Source organism: Crocodylus siamensis, chromosome 13, assembly GCF_052110815.1.
Source record: "Crocodylus siamensis isolate JL-2025a chromosome 13, ASM5211081v1, whole genome shotgun sequence".
NCBI lineage: Eukaryota > Metazoa > Chordata > Crocodylia > Crocodylidae > Crocodylus > Crocodylus siamensis.
Genome location: NC_143407.1, coordinates 33898149 through 33918923, shown reverse-complemented (window position 1 = coordinate 33918923; position 20775 = coordinate 33898149). Strand labels below are relative to the sequence as shown.

At 39.6% G+C, this 20775-nt stretch overlaps 1 protein-coding gene across 3 annotated transcripts in view; it reads left to right on the top strand.

The window, feature by feature from the left end:
- USP32 (ubiquitin specific peptidase 32) overlaps nucleotides 1-20775 on the top strand; it is a 135485-nt gene that overhangs the window by 41174 nt on the left and 73536 nt on the right. For all 3 annotated transcript variants that reach the window (XM_090025486.1, XM_090025485.1, XM_090025483.1), the window contains exon 3: nucleotides 20176-20281. In XM_090025486.1, coding sequence (XP_089881612.1) covers nucleotides 20176-20281 — 106 coding nt within the window. The remainder of the gene's footprint in view (nucleotides 1-20175; nucleotides 20282-20775) is intronic.

Here is a 20775-nt window from a genome sequence, read left to right as displayed (position 1 = left end):
CACTACACCACATACTAAGCATGATGATGTGAACAAGAATTGGGTATTTTTAAACTCTTCATTGACTACCTGAAACTGTTAGCAAAAAAAATTTGGTGGGGTTGGCAGGTTGGTAACTTAGATCTTTCTGTGACTGCCAGTCTTCTGTGACCAGGAGGATACATTTGACATTTATTTTTACCTTCAGGCTGCCTTGCTGTCATCAAAATGGATTGCTGTTCCAGTATGTCCATTCTGCATTTTTTTTTCTTTTTTGTGCACTTGGAAGTAGTGGCTTTTTGGGGAAAATCTTGACCAGTCTCATCCCTCAGTAGGACTTTTTGTGTAGCCCTGTGTTGCTTGTTCTTGGAAGGGCTGGCGTATGCAATTAAACATGCAGAAGGAGGAGCTCGTGTAGTGTCCCTCCTCTGGTGATGGATTGGATTTGGAATGTCCTTTTTAAAAAAAAAAATTTTGGACATGTCTTAAATCAGTTCATCTTTTTATTGCATTGGGAATATGCTTGTTTGTATTCTTAAATACCAGGTTTATTACTTACTGTATTCAGGAAACCTGTATGAAGCAACTTGCAGACTCTCACATGCATAGGCCCAGCTGACGGGAGGCGCAAGAAGACGGTGTATCCTAGAACAAGCAGCAGTTTGGCAAGATATTGCCTGTAATCTTCAACTGTATTAAGTCACCTTAGCCACTTCTTGTTTGGACTCTCACAACTTCCCCTGCCACTGCTGGTGTGGGGCTGCAGCCAAGGAGGCTGCATTGTGACATCAGAAGTAACTAAGTTGGTCATTGCTTCCTCCGCTTCCCTTCTTGCCTTCCATGACCTCAGCATTAACTCCCTCCCCTAATCTATTAATTTACACTTTTCTTTATCTTGACTAGTGATATTGGGCATACAAGCAGCACCAGATAATTGCATATTAATGAATTGCAGCCAGGCTAAAGAACCTGGGCTGATTCAAGATGTGGTGGGAAGGCGGGTCTCCTGCCTGACTCCTGCTCAGCCCATGTAGTCATTAATTTGAAGAAGCCTCTGCCAACCTTGTCCTCAAATCCGTGAGTCCCCCCTCACCTCTGTCAGAGCAGCTGAGTCCTGACCTGAAGCTTTATTTTTTGCTGCCACATTTAGCCAGTAGGACTGAAGTATGTACATTAACTGGAGAGAGGGAATGACGGCATTATCTCTCTTATGTTCTTTTGCTGTAACATGAGAAGAATGCTATGTTTAAGTCTGGGTTTTCCATGTGTTCAGGCTCTGACTGCCAGCAAACTCCAATAGGGTGCTTTCCAACTGATGTTTAGAATATTCCTGGAAACTTTGCAGTTGATCAGGTGTCATCTTCAAAAGTTACCACATTACAGATAGAGAAATGCTGTAGAGTATTAGGCTTCACTTTCCTTACTCAGCAATAAAATAAATCCTATTGAAGTAAGCAGATTGCTATCTAATCACAGATTTATTTACTAGGGAGCTTGTGCAAATGCATTGTTCTCAATACCATCCCTGCTTATGCACATGATGGGCCATTCTTTGGAAAACTGGATTATACTGTATAAAATAGAATTATTAACTGCAGTGAAGTTAATCTTAGTGCAGATATGATATTTGCTTAGAAGATATTTAACATTAACCATGCTTTGGGGACCAGCCTAATTTAATGCTGCTGTTTTAAACCCCTCTATTTTTGTGTTGTAGAAAAGTTGTTGGATTTAAAACCAATGCTGTTATAAACTATGCTGGTCTGCTGGGTGATTTAATTGTTTTTTTAAGTTGTGAAAGAAGCACAATCTGATGTGAGATTGAAAACCTGATTTGATGGTTCAGCGGCAGCTTGCTATTATAATTGTCTTTTGGTTGAGAAAACTTTAACAGAATATTGCAGAAGCTAGCTGCCACTTAAGTATCTTGATTTAAAGTAAAATTGTTGCACCGTTCAACCAAGCATGTAGGACTAGATGAACATTTTCTTCAAAAGTAACTCGTGGAAACTTAAAATTCAGCTTGCAATTATCAGCCTGAGTTTGTGGATAATACCTCTTCAGTGAAACAGTGGTGACTTCTTTCCTCATCAGGAGGGCCATTGAACACCATGCTGTGTCTATAACATTGACTTCTTGCACTGAATGAGAAATAACATGGCTTGGAGTAAGGATGTGAAAGGTTAAATGTTTAAACAATTATATTTATATTGTTAATGCATTACAGTTAACATTTAAACCAGACTACACTGTGAGAATTATTGTGTAGTTTAGCGGTACTACTTTTCCAGGCTGCCCTTCCCCGACGCAGGCCAACCCGCCTTGCATGCCACCTGTCCCTTCCACAAGCAGTTTGCACAGTGTAAACCAAAGTGCCGGGGTTGGGGTGGCGGGAGGAGGCAGCGAAGCAGAGCCAAGCCAATCTTTTCCCTGGAGGAGGAGTAGAGACGGGAAGGGACGCAGGGCAGGGTGTGATGGCCAGCAGCAGGAGCACCGCTTCCTGCCTGCATGCATCTCGCCCTGTAGTAAGCAGAGCAGGTCCTGGCTACTCTGCAGATACGTGTTATCAGTTAAATGGTTAACTGATATAATTAAAAGAATTTAAACGGCTAATTTTGTAATGATATTTACATCCCTAGTTTGGGGCTTGGTTAGGAACAGATATTCAAGTGAACGTAAATTGCTTTTATGTGATGAGAGAGAGAGAGGTGCTATCAGCGGAGGAAAGCATAACAAGGGTTGACGTGCTGAAAGGCACAGGATAGGAAAATGATTTTTTTCAGTGGCCTTCTGGACAGATGCAAGCGAGGCAAGATCTTGGGCGTCTTTAAGACAAGGTTAGACGAACACCTTGCCGGGGTTGTTTGACCCCAGTACGATCCCCTGCCATGGCAGGAAAGAGGACTTGATGATCTGCTCAGGTCCCTTCTGACCCTACAAACTATGAAAGATTGTTTGAGGTTAGAGAAAAAGTTGACATAGGGTGTATATACTAGCTAAAGCTGTTTTAGTCTGTTGCCATTTGTATTTGAAAAGCAGCTATTGATTTCTGTCTTAGGAATTTTGTTTAATATATTTATAAGATTCCATTAATTGTGAAACAGAAGTAGGAGCAGCCCATCTCTACCAAAGCAAGCCAATAATTCTGTTGAAGGAGAAGAAATTGCTGATGGATTTAATTTGCATATCTAAAAGATTTTTTTTTTTACATGCTCTTTTATCCATTCCACTGTGAAGCGTGTGTATGCAAAGCATGCAAGGTGAATAAGGAGTGTTTGGGAAAAGGAATATAGTATAGGTCAGGGGTTAACTTACAGCCTGTGAAGCCCATTAGGTCTGGCCTGTGGATGTTGAGCTTCAGCATTTGGTAGTGGGTATTCTTCCCACGTTGCTGTGGGGATGAGGGGGGTGGTGAGAAGCTGCTCACCCACCGCTTACCTGGGGTGGGCTATTCCAACACACAGCTAGAAGAGGTCGCCTTACCTCTGTTATACGATCTTACCTCTGTTATTGGGGAGAGGTTTTTTCTCTCTCTCTGGCACTGTGCATACATATCCAAGTAAAGTGAAGTAACAGAAGCCCAGACAGAATTCAGGGGAATTCAGCTTTCACTTATTAGCTGCATTTTAAATTCCTGTTCTAGTGTAATGGTTGATAAATTTGTGCAAATAACAGATAATACCCTTTGGATGAGAGTTAATTTGATGGTAAAAGGCAAAGAATTTAAATTAGGTGTATAGCTGTGTGACCAGGTTTCCTGGAGAGATCCAAACTTTTAGTGAGCAAACGTGGTTTTGTGAATAAGGAATTATTTGTAATGTTTCAGTGTAAAGCAGTTATTGGAAGCGTTACTGAAATGTAACAAACCGAATGCAGTCCACACGTTGGTTCTGTTGTTTATAGCTGTTTTCCAGTGACAAATTTGATCGCCATCATTGATAGAGTAGTGATTTAGTGGACAAAAGAGAGAGGTCATGACGCCTAATACAAATGTTAGAGTTGAAATTCATCTATATAAAAAAAAAAGTCCATTTCATTGTAACCCTGTCATGCCCCATAATGTGCCCCTTCATAAGAATCAGAATAACCCAAACTATATCCAGAGATAAGAATTCAGTTTTATTCATTGTATGTAAATACAGTTTGCTAGGTTTCCAAGATTTCAGCCTCCTTTTTTTAGATACCATACCACTTCCCCATTTATACCCCCACAGCTTTCACTTTTCATTAAAACATGGGGAAGTGCTGTTTCAAATGTGTACTATTATATAGGTGCAATCTGGTACTACTTGGATTCCTTAAGTATTGGTAACACTTAAATATCAGAGGTTTAAATGGTTTCCCTTAGATAATCTGAATCTAGAACCTATCAGCAGATTGCATCATATACATAAGTCTCTTTTTCAAAAACTTAAATTTTGCTATTATAAAAACATGTTCTGTTGGGGGAAAAAATGGCTAACAAAATGTTGATCTACATATTTCATCACTTATTGACAGAAACATTGCATATAGTCTTCATTTTTATTAGATTGTGACAACCTAGGTTGCTTGACAGGAAATACTGAACTAAAAGATCTTTAAGACTTGAGAAGGGTTTTTAGATATTTTTACTGTTACAGCAGTGATTCCTTCCATGCTGAAAAAGCTTGCAAGGCTTCTATGGCGTGTTACTTATTCAGATTCTCCTCTGCTTCATTTATGAGAACACATCATCTAACCACATAACCATTTTTTAAAAACTGAACTGCTTTTATCCTACATGCTTGCTAGATGTACTTGCATAAAGTGCAGCATCTACTTATTACTAAAGACAGGTGGTTTCAGAACTGAAAAATGTAACGTACCTAATTTTTAAACAGTCACAATGCTTGTTTTGACCTCTAATCCTGCAACGTACGGCAGTGAGGCGGTGCAAAGTCTCACTGACCCCCACAAGCCAGCGTGTGCACAACAGTCTGTTCACACAGTGTAAGGTGTAAGATGGTGGCTTTTATTTGTGACTTAGGAAACTTTTCAGGGATTTTATATATATGTGACTTGCAGCTTGAGGAACTCCCAGAGCCTGCCAAAGGGCCAACCTCTTTCAGATTCTAGGTGTTCTTCCATATTGGGATTTGAACAGCATTTCTCATAGCCCATCTTTGCTGACAGAAATAGATTCTGCTCTACGGTGTACTTTTTAAATTGTTTAACATTTTTCAGGTAGCTGTATTTCAACATAGTGTCAGCTCAGTGATAGACTAGGTTTCAGCAGCTGGGAAATGGCACAGATTGTATTTCCAGAAAAATCATCAAACAACGGCAGTCCTTTCCTCTCGGCCTTCCTCCTCAATTACGTGGTCCCTCACCGACTGGCCTGCTGCTACATTGGTCTGCGCTCTCTAAGGGGCTTGGCAAAAGGAGTAGTACGCTATGGCTAAAGAAACCATGAATCTGCTGTCCTTGCAGTACGCCTCTCACCTTTCTTTAAACTGACAGCTGAATTAGTGTTGATAGTTTGGCGGCAGCAGATCTAAGACGACACTGAGAAGTGGGAGGGCACAGGATTAACTAGCAGGGACCTCTAGAATAATTCACAAGTCTGAACCACAGCTCAGGAATAATTTAAAGTGAATACTGTCAGTTTGAATTTTAGCTAACTACTGATTTTTTTTTTTTTTTTTTTTTTTTCAATTGATATGGTTTTCTGCAGCTCTGCTAATGATGAGTGTTTTCTCTGCAAATGAATAATAGGCCCTAGAGCAGTGTCACCAGACACTTGCTTCTGCAGTATCTCCTTTTCAGCCAGCACGCGCCTGCCCACTGACTACTTCAGCAGCAGCACAGAAATGACTTTCTTTCCATGGGCTTGCGGAAACATCTTTGCGATCGTTTCTTTTTTGCCCCCTGTTCAAATGGGCGCTTCTGGAAAAGAATGAAGGTGCTGCTACAGTAGCTTTGGGAAACGAGAGCATCTTCCTTTGCCCCTTTCATTTCAGTCACTGTGCTCTCCATTCCTGAAGGTAGCTTCCCTAGCATTGCTATTCCTTCTTTCCATTGAACAAAGGTGGACTTGTTTTCTTCCTCATTTTTATCTAGTCCTCTGCAATACAGATGGTAGTGAGGAGCCATGCTACTCGCTGTATATTTGTACTGGTCCTGTGCAGCGGGGCAAGACACTGGGTACTTTCATCCAATCTTGCTAAAGGGGTTAATTTTATACTAAAAGCTACTGGCTTACACACTATGGACACATACTTATTATTAACTGTACTAATTTGTTACGTATAAAGCTTCTCTGGTGTCTTCTGTCCGACTACCTTGTTTGTTAATGAATTGTGCCTTTGAAGGAGGAAATCCTCTGTTTTACATATAGGAAAATGAGATAAAAGACTTGAAGTAGTTTCGTCAGTGATTGTAGCTAGGCCTAACATTAAATTTCAGGTCCCTTGAAACGAGAACCCGTATTTGAGCCACAAAACTTTTTTTTTTTTTTACCTTGTAAAAAGGAGAAAGTAGTAGCTTTACTGTATTTACTGTTGGTGACTTTTGAGTCAGGAAAACACACATTTTTCTTGAACACATTTCTTCCATTCTTGGCATGGAAGATTTTTCTGTAAGCTTGTTCATGCTAGCTGATATCATGTATATTGTCTCAGGAGAGCCTGACTTTCCAAGGTTTATACGTAAATATTATTTTAAAGTCTATTTCTCTTCTTCTAAAGTAATTTTTCTGAGTTGGAAGTACTGTACGGAGAGTTGTTTGGGTAATCCGGTTATGTTTGGCCTGGGACAGGTAGCGTTCTGTGATGGGCAGACTTCTGTATAAAACACCACTCCTACAATTTCTGCTTGTTCCTGTCCTGTGCACTTCCAGGTTCAGCTGAACAGTACCCTCTCGCCCACATCAGCAAACATGTGTTTCACACTTCCTTCTCCTAAAGGTGTTTTGTGTCACATGCATATAGTTTCTGTGCTCCCGTGGGATTTGAAACATTGCTTTGCTTGCCCAGTTTTTGAGAGTTGTGGATATTGAGACTTCCATTTTTTTTTGGCTTGTCTTTCGTTTCTTAAACCTTCATTTTGATGCTGTTCTCCTCCTCAAAAACATGTTTTCCTCTATCTTTGCAAAGGAACACCTTTGAACAAACTAGTAGAAAAAGTGGCGCGGTCAGCTTGGCAGTGGATCAGGCGTGTCATCTTCAGGATGCTTCTGGTCACTGCCAGTCTGAGAAGCAGGAGGACAGGAATGTGCATCTTGATGCTGATCGTAATTCCCAAGCACTTCTTTAATAGGATACCTGCAATACACAGTTCAAGAAATATGCGGACAGCATTTTTTAACCAAGTTTTATACCGATTGTACACAGATAAAATCAAATCTACCTCTTTTCCTGATCGCTATAAATCTTCCAATTCCCCTTCTGGCAAGTACAAATAAAAAACCAGAACTTGAGTTTATTCATGTGTGTGGGTATTTGTCTTTTACTTTTGAGGACTCCACTGAAATTCTTTCTTTGTTTGCCAATAGGACGAATAAAATTGGGCTCTTATGCATGACAAGTAGCATAATCCCCTTCCTTCTCAGGAAGACGTTTAGTATTTGTGTGGGGTAGGCTGGGTTCTAATTAAACAAGGTGGTGAAAACCCCACTCTGACTCTTACTAGGGATATTGCATTCTTGGCATGAAATCATGCCTGAAATTCTTATGCTGTGAGTCATAATAAATAAAAGCTTCAGTGATGGCTTTGATTATGCAATGTCAATACTTTGCAATCCTTTTTCTGCAGACTCGTAAAATGAATAGTGATGGGCTTTAAATTTTTATAATTGTTAAAAAATCGCCACCTTCATGACACTGTTATGGGGGGGCCTATAGAAAAAGGGGGGAAAAAAAGGTGGTCACAATACAGACGTTCACAATTATACAGGCTGTGCAGTCCAGATATATTTTTACCCTTGCCCTAACTAATCGATAGAATGGGCTCAAACAAGAAACTTTGGGTGTGTCCAGATGAGCGCTCGCGTCCAGTTTGCGGAGCCTCATACCTGTTTGCGGCATCGCAGCGTCCACATGATGAACATGCAACTGTGCTCCGTGATGCAAACTTGCAGAACGGTGCCAAAATGTGATACTAAGATGTCTCGGTATAACCTCCCCCCCTCCAGTCATGCACAAAGCAGTGCGGCACACATGGAAGCAGCGTCTACCACCAGAAATGGAGCCTGGCCATCCAGAGCCACGCTCTGGATGCCGGCCAGGCTCCACACAGCCAGATCAGCTCTGCCACTGCCCCAGGAGGCCCCCAGGAACCCACGCAACACTGCTGGAGCCACCGTGGGTGCTGGCCCCAGCCTCCCCTACCTGACCTAGGACAATCTGGTGCATGCCGGAGGACACGTGCAGGCATGTGCCCTGGGGCACAAAGCAGCATTTGTGCCCCTGGAAACTCGCACCTGCACATGGGGACTCACGTCCAGTTTGTGTCTTTAATTTCCAGCAATCTGTTTTACGTTTCCCCCTTTTAATTCTACTTTCTCAGACCTTGACAATTATTCTCTCTGATAGTGTTAAGTGTATGATTGTTCCAGTTGTTTTAGAATGCGGCCATCTGCCATACGTTGGAATGGAAAAACAAATGTTCTTCCTGTGTGATGGGAAAATAAGGGTGATTTCAATATTCAGGAGAAGAAGGAAAAGTTAAAGGCAGACGAATACATTGCCTTATGACTGCACTTCTTGCTTTAGTGGAATTGCAGCAGTGTCCAGTACCACAATAACTACTTCTTGCTTTAACAGGAAGAAGAGGGGCATCTGAAACGGGGTATAGTATAGTTAGAAGCAAAAATGACCAAAACCCACCTGTACTTGTTGATAGTCTGGATGTGAAATCTACTTTCATTTTGATGTCTCAAGGCAGGGAAATTGGATCTTAAAAAAACAGGATAAAACAAAAATCTTGGATGCTGGAGGTCATAACTCCAGATTTTCTTAACTGAAAGATCCTAAAAGTAGTAATCTTGTCATTTACCTGTATCTAGAAGCCATGAGTACTTATTCTATTCTATTCTTTTTTTATTCTTACAAGACTGTTCCCTTCATGATAATTAAGCTTTTAGATTTTTATTGATTTTTCTTTTTCTTTTTTTTTTACTTCTGTCTTTCACAGTGTTTCCTTTTGAAATTTGAAATTGCCTGAGCAGAGAAATGTTATTGTTATTTTGCTGATAAAATACATTAGCAGTTAGGGGGAACTTTGAATTAATTGTTACCAAGCACAGGTGTCTCCTAATAGTTTTATTTTGTATCCCCAAAGCCAGCTTAGCCTTAAAACTTGCAATTTGTTTTATTTAGATCATGTATAGATCTGGTATGAAAAGACTTGTTACATTAGTAGTACATAAATTTGCTAAGATTTGGGCTCTTTCTTGAGCTCTCTTTCTTAGTTAGCTTTCACACAGCTGTAGAAAACTGTGCTTCTTAATAATATCTGTACCTTGGGAACAGAGGGGTTTAGGTACTTTTGCTGTTTAGAAAACGCAGTATAACGTCAACACTTGTATTCTGCTCTGAAAGAAAGTAAAGCTGCAGTGAGCAAAGAATGTATTTATTTATTTATTTTTACATTGGATGTGGGTGTCATTCGTTTACTTCCCCCCCCCCCCCCCCCCCGTGGATACATAAAGAGCTGCCAAGAAAGCAGCTGGGTATTTAAAAACTTCTCTGGCGTAGGTTTATTAAGTAGACAATCACTTTTGGTGTTCCAGGCTCAACTTGCGACAGTTGAGCTACAAATAACTGTTTCTAGGAGTGTGGGAGAAAGGAGGCATGATAGCTTTCTCACAAAGTTACAGAAGTAGTATTCAAATTGATCGTTTGACACTACAGCGGTTCTAGTCTCTGCTGCTGCTGTTCGGGGGGTGTTTTTTGCATTTTGTTTTAATGTACAAGTGCAAGAAGGTACTTCTGTATTTAAATGTTACAGTGTCTGACAGCTTCCCTTTATTTGTTGTTGGGATTACATGGTTTTCAATGCCACTGCTTAGCATTGAGCATAGACACAGATAGATGGCTGTTTCTGATCTTGTGGGTTGCTCCTCTTTTATGGCAGGTTGCCCTGAGCTTTTCTGGGTAGGGTGGGATATAAATCCGGATAATAATAACTTAAGATGGGAGGTAGTTATAGTAACAAGTACGTGAAGTACTTTATTGTCTTTTGTCTCTACTATGAAGTAAGTCGTGGTTAATCTAACTACCATGCTAGCTAAGGCTTTTTAAAAAAAAACACACAATCTTTTTTCCCAAGTCTGAAGGAGCCCATTATTGCTTCGTTAATCTCAAGTTACCATTCTGTCTTTTTCCAGATGGGAACTTAACAATTTTTATGTAAAGTGAAATCCTTAAGTATGGCTGATTAAAAAATAATAATAATAATGGAAATCCTAGCATTGTGACTATCCTAGGTCTCTGGCTGGCTCATATAATTTTTTATGGGCCTATTCTTACAATTTAGTACATATAATATCGATTTTTGGATCCAGAAGCGTTTAATGGGCATTGGAACTCTGTTGTTATAGTTGTTGCACAGATGCACGTAAGTGCAGTCGCTGCCCTGTGAAAAGCTTGAGATCACAGACTAAGTGAGCTGTCAGTGGTCATGGTGATGGATACAAGCCTCATAGCACATGTACAATTTCCACAGGAATATTTGTTTTCAAAGCTTTTACAATGGCATAAAAGATGCCTACATATGGTTTTAGAGCCACTGCTTTTTTTGGAGAAACTCTTTGCTAGTTGTGCAGTATAAATTAATATAAACTGTTCATATTGTTCACACTTTTAAAGAGATGATAATAATTTATGTAAGAGGAGCAAGATGCCTGTTTGTCTCTATAAATTTATATAACAAAAAATATGGCAAAGTTTTTTCAAAACTAGGTTCATATAATGAGCTCCTTTGCAGTATTGCTAATTAAGCCACTGATTCTGAACTGGGACCTGTGTCGCCAGACATGGGCTAACTGCAGATCTAAGGACTGATCTGCATGGTTCTATGGAGAAATGTGGCTTAAGTAGCAATATGCCGGTAGCATGGCAAACTTTGCATTGCTAAAGTAATTTGTTTAGGTTTGTGCGCCTGTAACTCTCTTTTCAGTGTGGTTTTTTTGCAACCCAAAGTACGTTCCATGGGGAACTCTAGGAACATCTGAAAAGAAAATAGAGCCATCAGAATTGGATGCCTTTTGGGGTTTGGGAGATTTTTCTTGATGAAATCAAACATGGAATTATTCCGTGAGAAAATATTAATTGTGTTGACTTCTACAAATGCTGTGGTGATTTTGTTCAGAAGTGTTCAGCAAAGAATGGTGAACAATAAAAACAGCTCTGTTTATTTGCTGAAACGGTCCAATCTAGTAAGATTATAGTGTCTGTTAAGCATATTTTACTAAAGTTATTGCTGTTTTTAATTTGGGGATTGTTCGCAGACTACATCTTGAATGATTAAAATAGTGGTTTCAGTATAGCACAGTACTTATGAGAGAAAGCACGCATAAAAGATTCTGCACAAGTGATGTTGGACTTAAAGTATGTATCGTGTTAAGCAAGGAAAGGAGTGAGAATTTAATTATAGGAAGAGAGGCAATGTTTTCAAATGAGATGTAAGAAGTGAAGAGTGACAAGGTGACTTTACAGGAGATGATTTATGAAACAACTGTGGTGAGAGAACCTGAAGGCACAGGAAGTAGAAGTTCAGATGAGGGAAAGTATAAAAGAAAGGCAAGATTTCTTATAACTTATGATAGAAATACTCTGAATATTATAATTGTTTCAGGTGTGTTCATGCATCTTTTTATAATGGGGTTAGACAGAGACTAGTAGCTTAGAACAGTATACTTCATCATTATACATGCTGCAGAGCCAAACAGCTAGGAAGGCCTGCATTTTAATTCCTTTAGTTCCCACTAGTGAAGTAAGACTTTTTGACAACAGCCTTGTTCAGTGTTGCAAAAGCTACCGTCTTTTTACCTGCTATGAAACTAACTGTGCAGTCAGATTTGTTCCCATCCCATTTCGAGATGTGCTGTTCCAGTAAAGGTGGTGGCGGCGGCAGTAATATTATTACCAGTATTATTAATAATGATGACGATATTAATGATAAGCTCAACTGGCCCCAGAGTTGCTCCAACTCTCCCTTATTTCTGGGTGGGATGAGACCAGGATGTGAGTCACAGAGTCACTTAAACATTCTCCATTAGCGTCAGAGCCTGACAAGAGGGTGCTGTTTTTGGTGATCCTGTTGAGCCCTGTTGCATATAGGCACAGGTATTATGTAATAGCGGTGAATTTTTGCTTCCCCTTTCTTATGTAGGGGACAAAGGGGGAGAAGGAAGATGTATCTAGGAAATTAGAAAATGCAACTTTCTCCCTCTTCTGAAAACCTTACCTCCTAATTTCTAGCCTGCAGGGATTCTCCTTCAACTACTGATGCTGGGAGAAGGTCTGAAGCATATAATATAGGAATTGCTTATTGCAAATAGAGTGTACTTTAAAATGGTCAGCATCTTAGGAATGAAATGGCCCTTCTTGATGTACATGCTAGGGAGTATTTCGGGTCTGCTAAAATTTATGCTCATGGATTTAGTTTATCAATTTGCTAAGGCCTTCCCTTGAGTGACTTCAGTAAGCACCAAGAAAAATGCATATATAAAAATAACTGCCTAACTTTCTTCACTTCCCTGCTATTTGACATTTGAATCCAGGCTCTCATCCAAAAGAAGTTACTTACCTTTTTATTTAAAAAAGCTGCATTTAACGTGGTAAGGTGACATTCCTATAAAATTTAATAGTGATTGTTCAATCTGAGGGAGAGTTTCTAGTGCTCTTTTTATATTCCTAGCCAAGCTTTTCTGATCAAAAACAGCTATCCTAAGTGAGGATGGCACTCAGCTGGCTAGCTGAGCTAACAACATATTTTTAAATATGTTCTTAAGTGCTTTGAATTATTTCCTTTGTCTGCTAAACGTAAATCACCTGCATCTACAACATAGCCTTGGAGGCATCTTACATAATCAAAACGATTAAGAGTAAAAGGTGTGGAATTTTAAATTGCTGCCGTGACAGTGTGCATGGAGTGCATACAATCACTGTACCCAAATAAGCACAAATTTAGCTTTCATAATTTAGCCCCTGGAGCATTTGTAAATGGATTAAACTGCAGTAATAGAAGAGGATGATCTGAGCATCCTCTGGGAAACTAATCTATTTTGGTAGTGTTATGTATCAAACAGAGTGGAAGGAAATTGGAGGTTCTGCATAATACCTTGCTTAAAATCTGCTCCGTCTGTACTCAAACCTGCATTTGAATGTACATGCCTGTGGACATCTTGTATTACAAGGGAGAGAAACAAAGATGATTGGGTAATGATAAGGAGCAGCAAAGGACTTACCTGAAATGGCATAGGAGGGTATGTCCAGGTACTGTATGTATTTCTCCTTTTAAATATGACTGGTGCAGTGTCATTCCTGGAAGCCAGCATAGTAATGCTGATGGGGATAGGGCACTGGCATTTTTAACACCAGATTACCTGATCCGGTTTGAAACTGTTTGAGAATAAATGCTGTAAATATGGATAAATGTTCATACCCTGTGTAAGTAGTACTCTATTTGCACTGCTGGAACAGCAGCAGGAGATTTTTCACTCGAAGTCTGGTGTTGACCAGGTATGAGTTGCACTCATTGCTGATCAGCATGAAATGGTTAAAACGCTGAAACCAAATTATTGCTTTCAAAAAACCTGAGCTCCATTTGTGCTGGGACCATAAACATTAAGGACACAGAGAAGATGTTGCTATGGTGGGCTCCGCTTTCTTACTCTGCTGCTACTCATTTAACAGGCCTCCTATAGATTGTGTTTAGTGGGGGCTGGGGGGACTTTCTACTCTTGGGGAGAGCTGAAATGGTGTTCTGGACTGTCTAATAAACACCAAATTGGTACTAGGAAAGGTATTCACATGCCTGGGATGCAGTTGAATGCAGTCATGAACAGCAGCATCTCATCTAGGAAAAAAACTAACAGAAGATGAAGATAACCATAAAGGAAAACAGGTAGCTTTGCAGAAGCAAAAACACAATTCTTATTGGAGACTTTGGGGAATTCCGATAGGCAAGCTTTAGTAGAGCCGACTTCATGAGAGTAGTTCAGTAACACTTGTTGTCCCCACTCTTCATTTCACTCTACCACAGCCATTATTAAGATCGGCTTCCTGTATATTCTCTGCTCCACCAAAAGGTGAATGCACAGAATCGCACTGTTTTCATTAGACTGTGTACTAGGTAGGAGGGTCAGTTGCCAGGTGAGGATAATAGAAATGGCATGTTCTGGTCCCAGTTCAGTAACATCCAGGGGTCTGGACTACCCAGGAGACCCAAGGGTTATCCAAAAGTGAATGGAAATTGACAGCCAGAGTTTTGGGGGTTTGTCTGCGGGAGTGATTTCCCTTGCTTTGCAACAGGAGAAATTGTTTTCTTCAAATCTGTTTCACTCAATCTGTGATTAAGAAACTAGGATTGATTTATCCTGGCAGTAGAAATTGATTCAACTCATACAAACTTCACGGGGGCAATGGCATTCTCTTCCTGTCCATCCCTGATGGGTCTGTTTCTATCCACAAGCAGACTGAAGCACCATTGTAACCGATCTCTTGATCTCCCTAACCAGAATTTCCTTTCTTGGAGCAAGTTCAGAAAAATTTTCCTAACATGAAATTCTTAAGCAGGCCGTAAACCTAGAAATTATTGAGAACACAAGCAAATTGCTGCTGAGGGGCAATATATTTGATGAGCTATTAGCTCAGGAGTGTCAAGATCTCTGACTCCTGGTTTCATTTTTGGCCTTCTCTCAGCAGTCCAGGAGACTCTTTTAAAGGGCAGGTGATGTGCACTAAAGCTCTTGACCTCACTAATGCACACTTCTGTCTTGTGTGCTAGGCACAGACGATTGTTAAGTTAACGTCTCCATGCGTCCTGATTGCTCCGTCATGAAATTCGGTTGCTGGTGGCCCTTCCATTCACCAGCAGTCTTCCTCCCCTTAATGTAAGAGAAATGATGCCAATAACTTACAGGTAATTTGTAAAACAAAACCAAAACCAAAATGAACTAATTCCTACAGACGCTTTCCCAAAACAGTGATGCAGTCTGCTGCAATTTATCTTGCAGATCAAACTCTGTGCCACATGAATCATGGAACATAATTATTGTGTAATCTGATGTAATGAAATGACAGAAATAATAAGTTACTGTTCAGTGTTCTGCAAGCTGAAATTATATCTGGACATTTGGCTCCTACCAGCCTGACTTTTAGGGCTCAAGGCTGTGGTGAAACTTAGGAGATCCTGTAAAGTTTCACATACATGGGAAAACCAGAAGGTGATGTAGGTTTGCTTGCTTTGTTGCTGCCCAGAATGTTTCAAGTGCTGGAAACCCTGCAGCCTTCACTAGCCCTCTAAAAAACGTATTGCTGTGTGTTCTCATAAACTTATACTACAAACATATGGCACAAGATGTTGCTTTCGCTAGGTGAATACTTAAGTGTTCTCAGACTCGACCTGTATAGAAGTTATTCAAAAAACTCCCAAATGAGCAATATAACAGAACTTCAGTAAATAATGCCTGCAGCTTTTCATAAGGATGGTAATCTATGAAACACTGAAATGCATAATCCTTTTAATGTAAAGTTTGATGTTTGCAGAAAACAAAAACAGTATTTTTTTTAAGATTGTGTTAAGTAAAGATTTTGCTCTATACTTAAAACTAGGGAGGTGACATTTCACAAATGTTAAGATCTCTTGGAGTTGGATGACAAACCTTTCCCTTGTAGCTTGGTATGTAGAATCTGTGATTGTTTTAAGTGTATTGTAGGGTATTATGATTACCCTTGAGGAAAGAGCTGCACTAGCATTGCATTTCCAAGTACAAGTCAGGAAAGGTCATTTGTCAGATAAAAAGATACTTTGTGTGGGACAGTATAAAGAGAAAAATATGAAGGTAGAGGAAAACGCTGATCGTTTGCCTGTTTTGTTAATCTTTATATTCTCAATACTAGTTGGTGAAAATGCAGGATATTTAAATGACCAGGATTTTGATTTGTTATAGCACACTTACAAGTACCCTCTTACAAGCAAGTAAAATCACAAATAAATTTGTAAATTAATTAAAAATCAGTAGAAACACAGCTGAGCTCTGTCATCTTAAATTATTTTCCACTCAACAGTTTAAAAAAATCCTGTTTCTTTTGAAGTCTGTTTCCAGTTTTATCATTTATTCTAGTGGGTGAAAGTAATAATTACAGGGCCAAATTTTGTTCTGCTCTCAGTGTAAGCTGCATTAATTCTGTTGAAGTCTTCACGTTGAGATTTCTTGGCTTGCAATTAGAGTAACAAATATTGATGTCTGTCAGGTCTTTCTGGCACGCAGCCTCCTTACGTATAGATCTGAGTGAGTTGGTACTTCTGTTTTTCCTCTTTTTGGAGCACTAGTGTTCATGTTTTGCAAAAGAATTACAGTCTGGTGAGAACTGATTGCCTTTTATTAGACTTTTTGTTAGAATGCTGTTGTGCTGTCCGGTTCCCTTGAGAATAAAAGACTATAACTGATAATGGATTGCAGTTGAGTGAGCAACATGTCCTACATGGTTATGACCATCATGTCTCCCACAAGGTTATCTAAATGCTCTTCTGAAATACTTTTAAGTGCAGTTTAGCTTAGTAAAGGTAGAAACTTGTAAGCATTTAAAAAACCCCACCCTAATCAACCAAAACAAAACCTACTGAGCTCTGGACACCTCAGTTTTAGAGGTCTCATTCATTATTTGATACACTCCAAGTGCTGTTGTAATGCATGTTTTTTCCATACGACTGGTGGTAGCATTAAAGACTGGTGCCATACCAAATTCACTTGCCCCCTGTCATTGTAAAATAATTCCGAGTTCCTCAAAGTGAGTAGAATATGCACGTTTCCTGTCGATGGTAAGAAAATTAAAGTTCATCTAGTATAGCACATGATGGGTAGCTGTATAATATGTAGGATCATTCTTGTACAGGAAAGGTGTGGCTGTTTGTTGCATTTAGTGATAGTAGGCAGCGGTTGATCATTCTGGTTCATGGTGTATGCATGAAAGGTCACCCAGACTTTCGATGCATGGACCTAGTCAGGAGTACGGAGCAGCGGAAGCTGCCCAGACCTTCGATCCCCACTTTAGACCATTGAGACTGTATCCAAAGGCCAGACTGAGTCCGTATGTTCAGTGCCTCGATAGCTGCAGTTATACGTGTATCCGGGAATCGAACCCTGATCCCACGTGGCAGACAAGGTTTCCACCACATGAAAAGAACAAGATGTTAGCTTTTTCAATCATGTTGTAATAACATTAAGCAAGCCATACCCATGCTTCAGTTTTTGAGTATGTAAGGGAAGCTGTGCAAACTGAAAGGGGAACTCTCTCTCCTTTCCTCTTTCATTCCAGGTCAGGCCACTTCCCTTTTTGCTTTGAAAGTGCTCCAAAAGACTAATATGGCCTGTAAAGTCAATATTTGCCGTCTCCGCTCATGTTGATTCTTCAGGTCTCTCTGATTGTAATGCCATTTTTAGGTTTTCTGCTTTCCAGTTTCTGTACTGGCCTACAAATGTACAGTATCAATTGAGAAGCAAGGTGTGCAATTTTGTGGCAACATGGAAAACTATTTAATGCATCTTTAGCTGTCCTTCAGTGAAATCTAATAGCTGGAAGTAAGATGGACCAGTTCTCCATGGGTCGCTTGAAAGTGTTCCAGGGACTCGCAGTAGTCCACAGATCGTTTGGGAGCATGTACCTTAACGATAAACACATGGCCTTCTTGCTCCTAGGTCGGGGTGGGCAAAACGCAGCCCAGGGGCCGGATGCAGCCTGCCAGGCTATTGTATCCAGCCCACAGGGCCCCTAAAAAATTTAGAAAATTAACATTTATCTGCCCTAGGCTGCCTGTCATGCGGCCCTTAATGGCTTGCTGAAACTCAGTAAGCAGCCCTCTGCCCTAAATAATTGCCCACCCCTGTCCTAGGTCTTATTCATGCTTTTATAGCTGAATTGGTGTACATTACAGCTTCGAGCTGAAACTGGTTTAGTGTGATGGCTTGTGCCTCATCTTTGAGCTGCACGTGCCAGACGTACGTAAGGAAATGGAAAGGGTGTAACTGTTAACATGGAGCTGTTAAGGATCATACATGAAATGGAGGCTATTTCTACATTAATTTTTAAGGCCCAGTGACTTCTAATGTATCTGTTCACACTGGTAGGCACAAAGGAGTGTACTGATAGCTGCAATTGAAGACGACAATAGCTTTGTTTGCATTTCTGAAGGCATAGTTTCAGGTGTTAAGATTAGGCAACTAATGTTGTTGTTGTTATCGTAAATATGATTAATTCATTTTAATATTATGATTATTAATATTATATTAGGGAAATATTTGTAGAAGGCAACATCTTAACTATTATGCTGATTCGTTTTACTGCTATCAAAGGCTATTCTCTTTTTTTTAAATGTTTTTTTACAAAGTAAAAGGAGGACTTCAGGCAGTTGCTGCTAAGCACAGAGTCTGCCAGCCAAAACCATAAGCAACACAAGATCATTTTGTTCTGTTGCGTGTGACAGTAATAGTTCCCCATCAGCCAGACTTAATACTCTTTTCTTTATGGTTAGCTCCATGAAACAGTATCTGGTTAAAAAAAAGAAAAAACAGAAAGGGAGAAAATGTGTAGGTTTTTTTTTAAAGTAATTTTTTCCAAAAGAGTGCAACTTTCAATTGTAATATCCAGTTACTTCTCTTTTTTAATCGTGCGAAGGAACTGATGCTTGCTGGTTATATGGGAGGAGGGCATTTGAATGGATGGACTTTGCTTATGTTTAGTCTTGCTGGAAATATGTTCATTTACTAATCTCCCCCTTTTTTTCTCTAAAATTAGAGGGGGGAAATGAAGTAAGTAGCATTTGAAATAAATGAGTTAATGATTTTTTTATTTACTAAAAATAATTGTTGTTTGTTCTACAGTTGCGTCCTGCTTGAATATCATATCTATAAATGCTGAGTCAGTTAAATCTCCTGACAAACTGTAGCGTTCTGCACACTTTCTGTTGTATGAAAAGTAAAGGTTTTGATCATACAGTTGAACACTGCATTCCTAGGGGCTGACTTAGGACATTTATCTCCCTTCAGAAGAGTTCTTCATTTCCATTGTCACCTGCAGATGTTTATAGAACTTCAGCAATTGCATGGGTTTTAATGAAACTTTAATGCATGGATATTGGCATGTATTTTTCCTAGGTCAAAATATCAGTGGAACAAAATCCCTTGCTTTTGCAAGCATGAATAAGTTTTGGTAACCTGCATTTTATTTGATTTGATTTTTTTTTGTACCACGAACTTCTGTTCATGTTTTTTCCCATTAAAGTATTCTTGGTGGAATTGCCACTACAACTCCAGATAACCTAACCATTATTTAAAAGCTGTCATTTAGTTTTCAGTAATGCAGTACAGCTACTTTAAACTCCCGGGGATAAAATTTGGTACTCTGGACCAGTGGGGTGTATTTTATGTATTCCAGCTTGTAGTGGTAAAGCAAACTGCTCATCTTGTCTTGGATCTCTTTCTGACCAAAAAAAGTTCTCGTTCAGACTATGTACTGAGATCTTCCTTTTTAATCTCTTCTATGAAAGCCATTGGTCAGGATGAAAAACGCTTTAAATGTGGATGTGCATGGATTTCTTTGCCAATAGGGATGAACCCTGTGGAGGAGAAGAAACAGCGCCTCCCCTGCTCACCCCCATACATAAACCAGAAACCCTGTCAACAGTTTCTCTATGCCAACAGCTTATGGGTGAGAGGTGGGTGTGTAAAAATGTTTTTCACAACCACTCAAGGCAAAACTTCCCTTCTGGGTTTAGCTTATCTTGCAGAGGCTCTTCTTGTAGCTATTGGGCTGGCTGAGAAATCCTAGCCAAGCTACCTGGCGAGGTATGGATCATAAAATCTTCTAGTATAGAAGAGGTGATTATTTTGAAAGAGGCAGAGAAATAATGCCTGGCTATCACTTGTTGCTTTTTTCTCCTCTTTGTATTTTGGGTTTTTGTCCAGCAGTTTAAAGACTGGCACTAACTGTTTTATTTTGTTACTCCTAGGTTATTTACTGCTCATTTGGGGGAACATCCAAAGGACTATATTTCAATAACCTGATAGTAGGTTTAGTCCTGCTTACACGAGGCAGAGAAGAAGAGAAAGCAAAATGTAAGTAACATCAGCCTAACAAATGTGTATAATAATATAGAATATATAAAACATGCGATTTTCAGTTGCCATATATTCAGGAAGTGCATTTGTATTTTAATATGTAAACTCGGAAACATTCAATTGGCTAATAAAGGTACAATGTAATTCAGTGTCCTATTAACTGAAATTTCAGTTGAAAACATTTTTTTAAACGGTGCATCTTGGTACACATTCAGGATGTTTGGGTTTTACAGTATTCAGTGAAATTAACTGATCCAATGTCGCATAGTGAATAGAAATATTTGGCTGTTGCGGATTTTCTGTGTATGTTTTGGGAAGAGTAGGACAAAGTTATGTTTTTGTTCTGAGGATGTTTTTTTAAAGAGTGTGAAAATATCTTCTGCACAATCTTTTGTTTGTCTTCCTTTTCATGCTGACCTATTATATGCTTTTTCTTTGGCTAGGAGGTAGTAGTATAATGAAAGACTTATTAATGTAAACCCTTGAGTTAT